General features: G+C 43.6%; 1 protein-coding gene across 14 annotated transcripts in view; it reads right to left on the bottom strand.

Annotated features, from left to right (window-relative positions):
* The window catches only part of UNC80 (unc-80 homolog, NALCN channel complex subunit), a 117,303-nt gene that overhangs the window by 44,020 nt on the left and 56,841 nt on the right, over nt 1-16,442 (bottom strand). For 9 of the 14 annotated variants that reach the window (XR_003571658.1, XM_027887805.1, XM_027887810.1 and 6 more), the window contains 13 exons: nt 13,288-13,491; nt 11,795-11,895; nt 9,838-10,035; nt 7,661-7,768; nt 6,846-6,984; nt 6,010-6,191; nt 5,528-5,659; nt 4,892-5,078; nt 3,793-3,924; nt 3,144-3,287; nt 1,938-2,038; nt 931-1,017; nt 7-190 (listed from right to left, as the gene is read on the bottom strand). Coding sequence is in view for 13 of the 14 variants with exons in the window: in XM_027887805.1 (XP_027743606.1) it covers nt 7-190; nt 931-1,017; nt 1,938-2,038; nt 3,144-3,287; nt 3,793-3,924; nt 4,892-5,078; nt 5,528-5,659; nt 6,010-6,191; nt 6,846-6,984; nt 7,661-7,768; nt 9,838-10,035; nt 11,795-11,895; nt 13,288-13,491 (1,899 nt within the window). In the remaining variant the exon portion in view is untranslated. The remainder of the gene's footprint in view (nt 1-6; nt 191-930; nt 1,018-1,937; nt 2,039-3,143; nt 3,288-3,792; nt 3,925-4,891; nt 5,079-5,527; nt 5,660-6,009; nt 6,192-6,845; nt 6,985-7,660; nt 7,769-9,837; nt 10,036-11,794; nt 11,896-13,287; nt 13,492-16,442) is intronic. The other 5 variants (XM_027887814.1, XM_027887815.1, XM_027887817.1 and 2 more) reach the window with 2 other exon arrangements.

Below are 16,442 nucleotides of genomic sequence, written 5' to 3'. Positions count from 1 at the left end.
CTATACCTGGCATCGAGGCAGTCACCAGCAGCTTCACTTCACATTGTTCCTTCTTCATGGTCTGTTTCAGGTCCTTGAAGAAGAGTCCTTCAACATAACCCACCACTTCCCAGAGGAAGGTGAGTGTGGCAGAAATGGCATCCATGCCCCACTCACACGGAGTCCGTACAAAGTACATGATCAGTCCTACCTGCATGCAGTAAGTAAGAGGAATAACAGGTTGTACACACTCTTTTAACTGTGCAGAGCGTTGTATAAACACAGAATAAGAATATTGTTCTGCCTTTCTTCACTCAGAGGGTTAAACTTATTAAACATATCCTGAAAGTTTGTGCTAAAGAGCAATCTGCCTGTACTGTTCTTTCTTTTTCTAGGGAGGGTGCATGTTGGGGGCAAAAAGTACTCTTGCAGCACAGCCTTAAAAGCCATGGTAGATGATGAAAAGGGAGAACCTCTGCAGTAAGAGACCTCAGAAACAACAGAAGGTTCCCTGGAGTAGCATACATCTTGTCTGCTTCATCTCTTAACTGCAGCAAATGCACTGTCCACAATCTCAAAAGAAGCTGCTAGGTTTGCTTCAACAGGGCTCTCTAAGAGCAACCCACTTTCTGAATGAAAATTAAGTGAAATAATTAAAGGTTTCTGGGATCCTTCTATTGGTCAACAGCTCACTGTCTGTTGTTCATAAAAATCCAGGACAAATTGCTTAAGGGGTTTAATTACACATTACAGATCCTTTTTCCTCTCCCCAGAAGGACTGAAAGGCTGGTGTAAGCCTGGTGACTTGCACCCACAGCAAGAAGCACATATGAGCTACATAGGAAAACTTAAGTGCATTTATTTCCTTGCAGATTGTGACATTAACTTTTTAGCACACATGCAGGCAGAGGAGAGATTCTGGGCTGCACAGGGGACCCACAAGCTGCTCACCAAGTAGTTAAAGAGGATATGAGATGTCTGGGCAGGAAAGTCTCCAATGTTCAGCAAAAGCTTCCTTAACATATACATCAGCTCATCCTGGAAGAAAAGCAAATTTCATTTCTTTTCATCAAAAAAACGGAGAACAGATTTCTCCCTTTTGTCCTTTCTGGTTTTGTTTCTTCCCATTTTTCCATACTCCCTTGTTCAGCTCTCTCTCAGGGAATGAATTAGAATTATATGACTGGTCCCACATATTGCAAAATAAGGCCCAGAGCACAGTACCCAGGCCAGTGTGTTTATGTTTTTATCTCAGAGAAGCCAGTACTTCCTGCTGGCAATTTGTACTGACTGCAGCATCCTGATTCTGCACTCCTCTCCCTGTGATAATCCCTCTGATGATGGTCTGTGGAATCCAGTTCAGCTCAATAGCTGTGACTGCTGGGTAGGAGGTGTGGGCAGAATCAAACTGCCCTTCCTTTAGAGGTTGCCAGTCTTAAATGCAGATTAATCCATTTCCTGTGATGGTAAGGGGTTGTAGAGGGGACAGAATCTCATTGTCAGCTACTGACAACATACAACAAGTGTGCAGCTGAGGAAGTGATAGGGAGAATCTTGCTGCCTTCCACCCAGTCAGAACCAGTATGCCTTTTATCTACAAAGCTTAACCAGGCACTGGGAAGGGGTCTAATAAACCAGGGAGAGACAAGGCCACACCCACCTTTTAGGGAAAGCCAAAAAGAGTGGTGTGGATGGAGTCAATATTTAGTTGGACAAAAGGGTTGTGCTTCACTGAGCAGCTGTTCAAAGCTTGGCTTAAAGCAAGTCAGATTTTTAGTGGTGATAAATCAGCCGTGTCCCATTTACATCCGTGGACAAAGAATGAGGCCAAACGATGACATGCTACTTTATAATAGCAAATGTTCTTCTCTAGTGATGCCCACAGATTGGTTCTGCTTGCAGCTGTGCTCCCCTGCCCTAAGCAATTCATACAGCCCCTGGGGAGAGGAAGAACATACCTGTCGATTGCTGATCGTGAGCTTCTCCAGGAAATGGCGCAGAACTGTGGAGGGGTCTTCAATTAAGCAGTTCCACAGGACCTGCTGAGCAACAGCACTTACTGTGAGAGAGAAAGGAAACAAGGTCAGAACCACCTCCCTTGGAAAAGCCTTGAACTGGTACACTTAGATGCAAGTGTTCCTAATCTTCTACCACAGACAAAATCCGGCAACTGAAAAACAAATCCATTTACTCTTTTGTTCATGCATAAATTTAACTTTTATGGTGATTTTTAAAGTGATTTTATCTGGCATTGGTGAACAGTATTAGATAGTCAGCAGGGAATTTTGTTGATGATCAATTCCCAGAAGTGCTGTTAATGGCAATCCTGTGAAGCTTAACAGCAACAGAGAATTATTTGTTATTTTTTTTTCAGTAGGTGGCTCCCAATCACAAAATGACACATACATTATTTAGGTGGCTGAGTACCTCCACCAAAACTGAATAGAAAATTTAACAGAAAGTTAAATGCACAATTAGCTGACATGATGAGCGATGAGAAAGGAAGTAAAGGCAAGAGTCCATCTGTAAACATTTGAGAGAAACAAATACAGAAAAATGCACTATTTATTTACAAATGCATCCCAGACCATAGCCAGTATATTCAAGCTGTGTATAGGTGGCGTTCCATTTGTCACAGAACAAAGAAAGGCTGGTGTGAATACACCTCTGGATGTCTGTAGTCCAAGCCCTGCTTGCAACAGAACTGTCATCATGGCTTTGACTGGCCAGGCTCGATAACCCCTCGGTATGGAGAATCAACAGAAACTGTACTGTGCTCCTGGTTATGAAGTTCCTTCCTAATTTCTAACCTGAACTTCCCAAGCTGTAACCTCTAAGTTAGTGTTCCTCTAACTTTTTGTTTCCTTTGCATCACACCAAACAAGCCCAGCTTCTCTAGTCACTCCTCACAGAACACCTATATTACACCTCTTACCATCCTGGTAACCCCTTCCCTAAACCATTTTCAGCTTCTGAATATTTTTCTTGAACTGGGGGCCCCAAAAGATCAAAAAACCCTCAAAGCCAAACGCAAATCATGGAGGAAAAAAAAGGAGACACCTTACAAAATCACACTTCTGCTGTAAATCTACTTTCAAATAGCTTTCAAAGAGGTTCTGCCACACTTGTGCAAGAATCCCTTGAAGTTTAATCTAGGTCAGTACCAGCTACTCCATCCTCCCGGACTTCTCCATCTTCCATCAAGTGGACAATGGGGAGCACTGCTGCACAGATGCATGCTGGAAACACAGCCTGAGGGGGTTGGGGCACATGATGATTTGGGGTGTGTTCAGTAGTGTGTTCTTCATCTGGAGCAATAAGAAGAGGAGAAGGGGAGTTAGTGGTACTATCCAGGCAGGTTATATAAACATTTATGTGAGGGGCTGTACAAACAGTTCAAAATTACAGGCTGTCTGATCACTGTGCAAGCACGACAGGTTTACTGCTATCTCCAAGAAAAAAGAACCTCCAGCCCACTTCTTCATCAAGAATTTTCATTGTAAATATAGAATTTTTCGATTTAAAGTTCTTTTCTTGTGGGCAACCAGTTCTTTCTGATTAAATGCCTTTTCATTACCATTTTTCAGCTAGAGGGTTCTCTGTGGCACTACTCTCCAAACTGAACATGAGAGGTAAGGGAAGACATTGTGACAACAGCAGTGAACAAAGTAATGCAGGGCAGTAATTTATTATAAAGTGGCTCAAGCTTGGAAACAAATTTGGCAACAGGAAATGACACAGCTTTATGCAACAGGAAGGGCTTCCAGTGAATGAAATCCTAGAAGAGAATACTCCAAAGTGAAGTCAACCCACCTTCTGCACTGACTGCAGACCGCACTGACCAGACGGAGCCACGGCGGAAGGAGTAGTTCCTGTGAGATGTACTGGAGGTGCAGGAAGGACTCACAGAGAGACGGCGGGAGGCCAGGTTGGCAACTTCTTCTACTGACAAAGAGAATAGGAAATGTCAATCCAGATCCAGCTCACAGACTTTAGGAAACTTTCTGAAGCACAGCACTTACAACCAAATCAGATCACTGAGAGTTCAAGTCAGGTAACACTCAAGAGGCACAACTTCACATCTATAAAGATCAGTCAGATAATTTGTTCATGCTTTGGAAACCAGCAGAACATTGTTCTGTAAGAGTGTTGGGTGCTTTGGTGCATCACACTGTAACTGAATCAGCTCTATACTTCTTCTCATCCACTCCCTGTTAACCATCAAGATTGCTTTGTTTTTTCTAAGAACTGGGATTTCTACTCACAGACTTCTTATGTGTGCTTAGATCTGAACATCACTGCACTCACCTAGTGGCACATACGTTGGAATGCCTTTAATGAAGTCTGTGTGCTCTGTTAGACTGGACCAGTGAAAATCCTCACCCAAAGACTAAGCTTTTCATGACTCATGCCATGTAACTTCGGCTGTCTGAAAGTTTGGTACTGAGGTTGATCTGGTCCTCTGGGCTTCCCCGCTAGTCACCATAGAGAACTCCAGGGGCAATTGAGCATATCCTAAGATATTGCCAAAGTATCTCTCACCCTTTAATTATTTAAGAGTTAAAGTTAGGAAGGACACATTTCATTTCTAGTGTTGCACATTCTCATTCTGTTAAATCCCACACGATACTGGGAGCTTTGAGATGCTAAATTCTGGCAAGTTCCACCAAAGGTGGGGTAAATGGCTTCATCACACAGTGAGCACTCAAAATGTCCAAAGTTCTCTGTTTTTCTTGCACTAATTTTTAAATACACTTTTTCTCAATGATTTGGACTCTTCAGTAAGTGGATGGGGTTGTGACCTCTCCAATACTAACAATCAGTGTTTCTGGACACCACCCCCTGAGCAGCGCTGTGTTGGAGAGAAGCGCTCTCAGGTTCCTGGCAGCCGGTTCCTGGCCCCAGAGCACACCTTCTTCTTCCTGCTCTGAGCTGGGTGTGCAGGACGGCTCGTAGCAGGCCTCCTGAGTGATGGGGATGGCAGTGATGAGACTGGCTTCCCGGCCCAGCCGCTTCTTCTCTTCCTCCTGCTGCAGGTTCTTCAGGATGTGCTCCGCTCGCTGATGGGAACGCGACACAGCTCGGGCTGAAAATGACTTCTGTTGGGAAGAACAGACAGAAACACAGCCTGAAGCTGTTAGTGAAGATGCAGACACACTGATTTTCTAACAGAGATCTCTGACATTTAGCAATTCGGCTTCTAAAATTAGACTAGTGCCAGCTGAGCAGATTCTTGAAGATATGTCTACAATGGTCTGTCAGGGAGTTCTGCTGAACCAAACTTCTCTTGGAGAAAGAACAGCTGTGTGCTCCTAAGATCTGAGTTCCTGTCTGTCACAGGGGTAAAAGGTGCGCTACAGCACCTCAGTGAACAAACAGAAAAGCCTTATGACCATGCAGAAAATTCTGTGTATACTACACAGACTATACTAGATTTTTTTTCCGGATGGGAATGCCAATCTCAGAGTTTGGTCCACATCTTTTGGCTTCACTTCCCCAATACTTCTATAGAGAAAAAACAGTGCTTACTTTTATGGTGTCTGCTTACCGACTGATCTTCATTGATAGGATCCTGCACACTCCCACTGCACTGAGGGACCCAGGGAGGATCAAACATTGGCACAGATGGCATACCCAGCACGGGAGAAGGCAAAGTGAAGTTTATGCTTGGAGGAGGGATCTAAATAAAAACAAGAAAGACATTTTGTTAAAGCAGACTATTACTCTCATTACTGTTAATTAAACATGAGCACAAGTACACAAGACATTAATTAACTCTGCAAATTTTTCCCGCCTCCATGTCTCACTGGACCATAACACCATTTATGACATACATTTCTTCCTCTGATATTATATTTTCCTCATTTTATACAGGAGTTCTACACACCACCTCCTCCACTAGTGAGACTTACACAACCATTTTTTTTCTCTAAGCAGTTCCAGGCAATTTCATAGCAGTGTGTCATTACCTATCTATCCCACGAGGCAAGCTGTAAACCGTCACCATTGTGCTTCATGTGCCTTATTTACCTTAAAGATCTGCTGTGCTCCCTCTTCCATCCTTGGCCACACTTGGTATCTAAACCTCCAGAGTGTGTGAAATTTGAGAATGGCATTCAGTCTTTGCACTGTTTCGGGGTGATGAAATTCGGACATCAGCATGTCAGAAACGGCCTCTGGCACTTTCACAGCACACAGCAGGAACATGGCAGCTGCAGGGACAGAATATCTGATCATCTGGTTTTCTTAATAACGTGTTTATTTGGCAAGGAGAAATCGCAGCTCTACAAATCCCCAATCTTGGCTCCAAAAAAGAGATCACCAGTCTAGCAGGCCTAGAGAAAACTGTGCAGCTTCATGAAACCAAGCATGTGTGATTCCAGCTTTTGGACCCACAAAGCATGACACGTGAAGCTTGTAAATTCTTCTGGAAAACCTGTTTTTAAAACAAAATATGCCTTTGATCTTCTCACTAAAAATTTCACTCATGACTGGTTTAAAAGCATCTCTGTGCTGACAGGAGGCAACCTGAACGCTGCAGGAAAACAAGGCTGCTCCATCAGGAAGCATACAGAATACTTTAGTAAACTCTGGACAGACTGAATCACTGTGTTTCCTCTGCCTAGAAACCCAGCTGGACACAGATGCTGATTTTGATGCTTTCTAAAGATCCACCACAACCAGGTGTTCAGAGAGATTGCCCTCCTGGTCCTTCTGGCCATCTCTTTTGTCCAGAGCACAAAATCACATGAAGAAACCCTGGTGGCATCCAGGTTCCTCCACTGCAAAGCTGCCTTGCAAGGTCCTGTGATCCGCTGCAAGCTGTGCAGCCAGGGCAGCCATCCTAAACGGTTTTGTTCTCTTACCTGCTGCTCCAGCCATGTGCTCATCCACACTGAGCAGGAGCTCCCATGCTGCTGGCTGGATGTCCCCATACATCTCCTCTGTGAGAATAGGGGCTGCCTTGATTAGCAGTGACAAAGGTGCAGGGGAGAGGCTCATCACCTGCAACAAACAGAACCATGCAAATCATCCACAGGCAGGAATTTTACCCTGGTTTTGGCCTGCAGATTATCCACCAATTACCTCTAAGTTCAGCCATTTCAGATAATGCTCCATAAAAGAACGTTGCTTTTGGCTACACTGCAAGAGCAATGTTTGCAGCCTAGTTCACAGAGCCTTTTGTTTGTCCCTCACAACACCAAAACTCCAATAAAGGGAACAAAAGGAAAGCCAAACTTTCCCAACTCATCACCGTTTGGTGTACAAGCAGTGATACAGATCCATAAAAACCTGTTGCTTCTTCAGGGACACTGAACAAGTAAGAGCAAAGGAAACTATTGCTGTAAATGGATAGTTTGTATTTAAACACAATTGTGGATTTTCTACATTTTAAAAAATATTTATTTTTTCTATACCCAGCTTTGATGCTCGTGTCCCTATGGAAAGACAGAGATGCAGACTATGATTTAATGAAGCTAAATGTTTAAAGGATTTTTGACTGTGTTACCTTAAGAGGCTTAAATTTCTCAGATGGGGAAAACACATATCAGAACTGACTGATATTCAGGAACAGGTCTTCTTATGGGCTGAGAGATCCATATATATTTTCCCTATTGTTGCAGTCTAACCTGACATCTAAGTATCAGCTTACCCAACTATCATATGGCCTAGTCAGTACCTGGTGCCTGATGTATTTCAGCATTCCAGAGTCCTTCTTCCCTTCCAAGTTGATATCAATCACCCTCTTTTTTAGGGAAGGAGTTCTCAAGCACGACTTGTCTGAGCACTGGAAGGAAACAAAAAGAAAGTGGAGTTCACATTTAGATTTCCCAAAATGTGGAAAAGGAGATCAGGTACAGGAGGAATTTCCGTACACCAAAAGCCATCTGGTGCCAGAGCTGCAGCACAAAGCCCTCTTCTTTGCTGGCAACAGACCTAGTATCAGTGAGACAACATAGCCAAAATTCTTCTCTTTTTAACAATGTTTTTGCAATAAAAAGTTAAGGCAGAAACCAGTGAATCAAATGAAGAATGTGAATGTTGTCTGTGTAATCTTCACAGGTAGCACACACATGTATTTTAGTCAAGTAGGTTAGAGGCAAAAAGTCTAAACTTCCCCTGCAAAATATTACCAATGGCAGTGTTTATTGCGCACAACAATGATTCTTCTCATAGAATCACTGAGGCTGAAAAAGATCTCTAAATCATCGAGTCCCACTATTAACTCAGAACTGCCAATCCTCCCACTAAACCAGGTCCCTCAGGGCCACATCCACGTCTGTTAACTACCAGAATGGCAACTCCACTACTTCCCTGGGCAGTCTGTTCCACTGCTTGACAACCCTTTTGGAGAAGAAATGTTTTCTAATATCCAACTTAAGCATCCCCTGGTGCAACTTGAGGCCATTTCTTCTCATCCTGTCACTTGTCACCTGGAAGAAGAGGCCGATGCCCACCTCACTACAGCCTCCTGTCAGGGAGTGGTAGAGAATGAGGAGGTCTCCCCTGAGCCTCCTTTTCTCCAGGCTGAGCCCCCCAGCTCCCTCAGCCACTCCTCATCAGACTTGTGCTCCCAACCCTTCTCCAGCTCCATTGCCCTTCTCTGAACATGCTCCAGCACCTCCATGTCTCCCTTGTAGGGAGGATTATCAAAATAAAAAATTATCAATTGCTCTCCCACAGTGAGGTCTGTACAAACAGTGTATGTGTTGGTAGGAAACCCTACTGACTCACAAATTATTTTTTTCCTTGCTTAAAGGCTTTAATGATTTGATGGATGATGAAATGTGTATCTCTATCTTGCTATTCAAAGCTGGAGATGAAACAGCACACAGTGTTCTTTTCCTATCTTTCATGAACACTGCCAGCTGCTCATCCCCAGCCTGCCTTCTGTAGAGGAAAGGACTGTGCCTTTTTAAATAATGATAAACTACTTTTCTATGCCAGAGGAAATATATGAGGGTTCCAGTTTTCAGGAAAGCAGAAACATGAGCTGCTGTTTCACCTGCTCTGTGCTTTCTTCCATACAAACACCCTTCCATTTTCGAATTTGTCAGGAAATAAACAATCTGCTACTTGATGAAGAAACCTTATGAATTTGTCTCCTCCTCCATCACTGGTTGCTTCCAGGGATGATAGCCTCCCTACCCAACTGAAACCTTCATGGGAGTTTCATGATTTTTTTGTTTTCCATGTTACTGCAAAGTAGCTGAATGACTCTGCCATTGCAAGTATTCAGAATGACTGCAGTTTGCCTGCTGTGGTTAAACTGTTGACATGATTAAGTTGGTGCTTGAGTGGGCACTTTCCTGAAAGCAGAAATGTATTTCCACTGCAGTTAGAGGTGCCACTTGCATGCCTAAAAAGGCATAATGGTTCCTGCTGAACTGGTCATTAAAAGTGCATCACCAAAGAGACTGTAACATTAAAGACCAATGTATACAATTCTTGGAACAACCCTGAGAGCTCAGATCTAAAAGAGATTACATGAGATGTTAGCAAGAATTTCAGGAGTGATTCTTACTAACAGATGACAAAAGGCATGAAAAAAAAAGAGACTGGACTCCACGGGGTGATAAGTAGAGGCCATAAAAGAACATTGAAATTAAAGTCAGGTGTTAAAGCTTTTAAACTACCTCATCAACAACTAAGATTGTCTCCAATCAATACAGATTACATTCCTTCCATAATGTTAAATGACTTAATAGCTGTGTTGGTTTTTTTTTTACAGCAAAGCTATGTTTAGGAGGGACTGTGTTAATTTTTTCATGAAATGAATACATTAGGCAGTCTTCGAAGGTAATTATGACCTGCCCAGAGAAAGCCCAAAACATTCTGCTTTTCCCCCTTACTCACTTCCTTTTGTTTTTTGCCTCTTGCCACGTTGTTCAGTGTGGTGTTTTCCCGCAGAGAGTCCACTGTGTCTCCATACAGGAGTTTGATGGCCCGGACGAGGCGAGCACAGGAGCGGCTGTGATGGAGGTAGCAGTGTGGGTGACAGTAGTCAATGTGGGTACATATGAAACTTTGCTGGTTGCATAATAGGATCATAACCTGGAAATTAAGAGAGCATAGTTATCTCCAGAAAAGGGAGTTACAAGGACAAGCATGGGGGACAGTCAAGCTAACTTTTCCACAGCCTAGCTGGAGAGGCATGAAGCTCAACACACTTGTTTAAAAAGTTATGTGTGTCTGTGCAGAGCTCCATGCTTGCATGGGGTTGGCAAGCTAGCTGGGCATGGCTGAAGAAACGTTAGTGTTACAAAGTCACCAGAGCTGCCGCAGACGTGTATGTTTGGCTGGGGGCAAGATAAAGGCTGAGGAAAATAGTACTCTCTCAGTTTCCAGAAAAGCTGTTGTATCACCCCTCCAAGATGAGGACTTGGACTGGAAACTGTCAACTAGTTAATTGTCATAGAGAAGCAGCAGCTCTCAGTAGACTGCTCGTGTTACACACAAACACAGCGTCTTAGCAGCACTCTGAGGACAACACACAGGCATCCCCAAGCCATTCACACTGTAGGTCCTAACTGGCCTTTATGGATCCTTCTCTTCATCCCACAACCTAGCTCAGAAATAGCCAGAACTGCCAGAAAGAATCTGTCCCACCTTTTCCATCCACTTACGGTCTGTGCAGCTGTAGTCTGCTGGCTCTCTCAAGGAAGGCTGCCACATCATTCTCAACCTTACAATATTTAAGTTTCTAAAAAGTCAGGAGCTAAATTTAAAACAAATCTGTGCTTTGTATGTTGGATTCTTGTGTTTGCCTGCCTGTTCTGGCCTCATATTATTGTGGGGTCAGTCAGGAATAACTCAACATCAATGTGCATATGGTGTAAGTCGAATCAGCATTGCATGGCCTCTAGCCAGCCTGAGTGGCTGACACAGAGTGAGGACACCACGCTCCAGGCATTCAAGTTTCCTGCCCAGACACCAACTTCCAGAGAAGACAACTATCAAGAACTGCTTCTGACATCAAAGCCTGTTCTTGCCCTCACCCCATGGGAATGGGGGCCAGCTGTCTTTCCCAAAGGCAACTCGGAAGTCAAAAGGTGTCGGTCCTCACACGCCTGTGCAGGACACAATCAGTCTGTGCACAGCCAGTCAATCCAAAGACAATTAATCTGTGCACAGTGAGTCAATCAAAGGCATGTGTACAAGGACACACTGACTGTACTACTCCATCACATGAGGCAAAGGAGGTAGATGTGGACAGTCCTTGGATACAAGCGGATTGAACGGTGTAGACTTGCACAGTTGACTTTTGGCAAGTCCAAATCATGGATACAGAGACTGCCAGAACGGATGTCTTGGACCCTGCGTGACCAAACCACATCTGCACTGTTGTATTCCCTGTCTGTTGGATGGAGTCAGAACTATACAAAGCCCTGTTGGGTTAGACAAGTAGCTTCTAAAATGCCACTTCCCAGAAAGCAGGAGCCCAGCTCACACTGCAGTGCATTCTGCTGCTCTCCCTGAAATAACCACTACTAGCCATGCTGAAGATAAGGTATTGAGCTAATGGGTTTTTCATCTGAGGGAGCATGGCTGTCCCTGAACACCTAGAGAGAAAGTCCCTTTTCCCTTAAAAATTAAATAAATGAAATAGACAGAGGGAGCAAGATAGAATCTTTCTGGGTTTGGTCCATTTTAGAAATGGCAAACATTTCCAAAGGTCACACCTTACTTACACTTTAGATCCTTGAGCTGTATGGAGAAAGCACAGACTGTGATCTGGTTACTGCCAGCCAGCACAAAGGTTTTCCTACTGAAAATGCCATCCTTGATATCACCACGAGTGACTTGTACTCACATGCAGCCACGACATATTCCGATGATAGTTCTCCTCCAAGCCTGTGTTGCTCAGCACCTCGGGTTCAATGCTGGGCTCGCTTGCGCTCCAAGGACTCCCTTCTTCAAAAGAAAAATACCCAAAAGGTGGTTGTTTTTATTGCTCCCTATGTGCTTTAAGAGTAGGGGCAGCACTTGTAAGCCAGGCCAGCCTTGTGGGAACAGACATACAATCCTTGTATCGTGCTGGCTTGACACTTACAAGAACCATTTGGACTTGGCTCACAGGCCATCCCTGTCAGGAGCAAACATTGCTCCCTCCCCAATTATTTTTTTAATGGAAGGAGAAAGGATAATCAAAAACCATCAGAAACAAATTCTTTGCACCATTCAGATGCTGCAAATGGTTGGTTTAGTGATCTGCATTGACTGGGCTCTGTGGTTAAAAATGTAAACAAAAATCCAACCAGAAGTGGCATCCAACTGGAAATGCCAATGGGTAAAGTCCCTGCTAATTGCCCTTGGGAACTGCTAATGTCATGGGGATGAAAGGGGAAAAAAATCCTGATTATAGCACACTAGTTCTGAAGAACTCAGACAAGGGAGAGATTTCTTTGGGAACTGCACTGATCTCTGTGTTTCCTCTAGCCCCTTCATACCCTATGGACCTCCTATAAAACTATCATTAGTGCTGCTAAGTGTTGGCTGGAGATGAATTCTGGTTTATCCTTCCTTTCTCCTCTTTAAGTGAACTGTGACTTGCCAAAGTCTACAGAACAGGCAATCCCACTCTCCATGTTCACCTACTGAAGCATCTTCTGGGTAACATAAAAATGACCATTAAGCTTGGGAGGTTATTTCAGCAGTTTTTGGTTAATGCCCCTAGCGGAGGGAGCCCCTTTAGTTCAACTGTGACGGAGGTTTCTCACGGCAGGATGCACATTTGGTTTCCATAAGATAAATGTATGGAGGTCTTTTTAAGACTGAGGAAGGCAGCTGTAAACTGTAAAAACTGTATATGCCAATATGTACAAATATAGTACGTAGCATGTAGATGTCATATGACATGCCTATGGCATCATATCTGACATAAAATATGAAGTGCATGTCCATATATATATATATATATAAAATATATATATATATTTAGCCAATCTGTTGTTCATGTAATCATTATATCATATGATTTAGGGGGGTGTGTCTGTGCATACATACACAGGCACATGCTTCCCTAAAAGCAGCAAGTGTTTGGCTGGCAGGCACCAGCATTCTAAGAGTTCATGCTCTAACGCAGAGCGCTGAATTGATAAACTGTGCATGGAGCTGATGCTGAACCCAGGATTTGGGCAATGTTCCTCCCAGGCCCTAGTCCAGGAAGTCCCTGAAGAGTTCTCTACATTTTTCCTAGCCTGCTGGGGTGGGGGTCTCTTGCCATTTCTAGCTCTGCTGCAATCACATCAAGAGTTTAGGTCCTGCCTATTGTCCCCTCCCTTTCCACCCACTCGTCTAAGTTACCTATATCAGTGACAGTGTCCCTGCTGTGGGACAGCTGCAGCTCCTCATTCTCAGACTCTGAGTCCTGCCGTGATAACTTGGTGCTCTTTAGGCTGCCGGCCCGGCGAATGCTGGAAAGGGAACCCCCCTTCTTCACCCGGAAACTGCGGGTTCCTTTAATCTGGAGCAAGCGGGAGCCTCCTATCCTGATCTTCCTGCTGGGAACTGTATTAAAAGAATAAAAGAGGACTTTTTTCCCCTTAATTTTTCCCCATTTAAAAGAGAAAGAGATCCTGGCCCTCCCCTCCCTCCCAACCCTTTGCTGCCAGCCTGTATTGCAGCATCTTTTCTTCTACCAGGGAATGTGGGGCCAGAGGCTTCCTCCAAAGCCACCGCCAATGCAGCTCTGTCAGTCGGGCAGTAAAGATGCTTTACAGAAATGTGTTCAACACCTCATTTCCTGGACATCTGGTACGTCATCTTTGGCCTTGTTTGTATTTGGAATTAGCCCTCATTCAACCACCAGCAAGTAGAGTCGTCTGCTCTAACAGAAACCCAAAACGTGGACAAGGAAAACCTTCAATTCACACAAATCTGAATCAGTTCCTGCCAGGAAACGGGATCCAGTGGGTGTGAACGGCAGTTTTCTTTGCCAGCCCTTGGGGTTTACATTAGTGCAGGATCACCTCTTGCTAGGGATAGATGGCTGAATCCCAAGCATGAACAAGGCACCACGGACAAACCTACTTTACCATGGGCCTAGGCTGTGTAAATGTCACTGAGCTCTGCAGTGGGATCAACTATTTATTCATACAGCATGTGTGACTGCAGAAGGGTAGTCTGCTTCATGGAAAACTTCTTTGAAGTAAGATTTGCATAAGTCCATGTCTCTGCATGTTACTCTTCATCATTAGAATGCTTTAGAGGAAATGGGAGCACGTAGATCCTCTCCTTCAGACAAATCAGCAGCTTTCAGGCATTAACAACATCCATTGACACTCTGCATTTTTGATGAGCACAGACATGAAATGGTTCGATGTTCAAAGCACTAACCGTTTGCGCTTTCATTCTCCTCAGTTCAAAGGCAGTACATAGCAATATGTCAGTCCAAATGTTGCAACACTCAGTCATTTTACTGCAGATCTAATCCGACAAGGCCACACGTGATCAATTACCTTTTCGTGTGTGAATGAACAAGATACAGCTCTTTGGACACCATGGGTAAGCAAAATATTTAAATAGAATTGGATCTTGGCTTCAGGAAAAATCAAACACACCTTTACTCCTGAGAACGCCCCTAATTCCTCCAAAACCAATTCCCACTGCCATATCCAGTGGCTAACGTCCTGGCTGAAGACAGCTGGATACGTTTTCAGAGCTCAGTCCTCATGAATCAGGTGACAAATCACTGTTGAGTGACCAGAGAATCTCCCTCCAAGTGACCATGCTGAGTTCCTCAGCAATCACTACTGCTTGAATCATGTTCAGATCATCCTCCTGAAAACCAAACCCCTTAAGCACTCACAACTGCATTTTGTGAAGTCTGCAGAATCCCATTTTGGCACCCAAAGATTCCATACAATCCTCTGAGAGCCTTTTTTTATCTACCTAGCTGTATTGTCTGTATTTCAAACCTACCTGAAGCAGATTCTACACAGTAAATTCGTAGCTTTTGGATAGCTGCTAAGCCATGCCTGGGGGGAGCAATGAGAGCAAAGTTTTTAACACTCCAGAAAAAAAAAAATGGAAGGAAACAGATTAGTACTCATCAAAGAGGCTGAGATAAAGAAACCTGTCACTGCAGGCAAGAAAAGTTTAGTTACATTCACACAACAACATTTTCCTATCTAGGAAAGTGCAGATTACAAAAGATGCCTCTGCATCTATTGTGTTTGGCTCAGGTGGATCCCCAGAAGAATATGCTGTGGCCAAAGAAAAGAACATAATTATTTTAATTTTAAACTATGACATTATCTTGCACTTATTTAGCTTCTAAAATGTTGGAATTACATTTTTGCTGGAGTATATTGGTATAGTAGGATTCAGCCTTCCTACCATAGTCACTTTTCCCATGTCTACAATGCAGTCACGAGGCGGCTTTAGTAAAGGAGAACTAGATGACAGCTTAGGGGAAAGGGAAAATGGGAAAAGAGCCCAACTAAAATTGCAGGAAAATGTAGTTTAACAGAGGCCAGGATAAGGAAAGTTAATACTATATTTGCAAAAATAACTCGATTCTGCATTATGCCTGCAGCATAGTAGTATGTGCAGGAAAAGCTAAGTCAGCATTGTCTCTTAGAAAAATGGGATAGTTAGAGACTGGCCACCAGCATTTTCCAGCAGGACTGCACGCTTGAAGGCATTCTCCCACTCAGGTAATATCCCAGTGGATGGGACTGCTCCCTGAAAAGCTTAAAAGTGGTTTCAAGTAATTGTCATAACTATTTTCAAAACAAACCCAACCCCAAACCCAAGCTTTTCCTCATCTAATCCCACTCATCTTACACTATCAGACACACCATAAAGCTGTGTGCTTCTCTGGGCTGCCAATATGCCAAGGATACACAAAATGAGGTTGAGCATCAATTTATCCAGCTCACCTTTCTTAGGTGGGTACCTAGCTGGAAGTAATTGTCCCCCCGACACACAATCTTGGAGAAAGTTTTATACCGTGCAAGTCTTGGAAGCATTTCTATTGTTTTCTCGAGTAATTGTGGCAGGGTCATAGCTGAAGACAACACAAACTTTATCCAAAGCCCCCTGAAGTCAATAAAAACTCTTCTGAATCATTAACAGACATTACAGTTCCTAGAGGAAAACCAGCCACAGGCTCCACCGTTTTCAAACAATCATCAAACGTTTATCCTTTCCCAATGATCACCAATATTATCATTCAAACACCTGCACCTTTAAATGGCTATTATGAGACAGAATGTAAACAGTTCTAGAAAAATTGTTGAAGGGAGAATCATTTACAGGTCTGGCAGTTTAGTGTCTAATTGCAAATACACAGGATGACTGTATATTGTATTGCAACACTTGTACCATCAGATAGTATGTGAGTTTTGCATGAGATGGCTCAAAAATGGAAACGATCTGCTATTCTCAGCAAACACAGTGAGCTTGAGGTTTGCTTGTACAGTATACATATGTTGGTAACATCAATCTGCTAGCCA

Source organism: Empidonax traillii, unplaced genomic scaffold (assembly GCF_003031625.1).
Source record: "Empidonax traillii isolate 1590-97213 ecotype Southwest subspecies unplaced genomic scaffold, ASM303162v1 scaffold223:size1722714, whole genome shotgun sequence".
In the NCBI taxonomy this organism is placed as follows: domain Eukaryota; kingdom Metazoa; phylum Chordata; class Aves; order Passeriformes; family Tyrannidae; genus Empidonax; species Empidonax traillii.
Note: the sequence above shows the minus strand (reverse complement) of the source record. Positions and strands in the feature narration are given on the sequence as shown.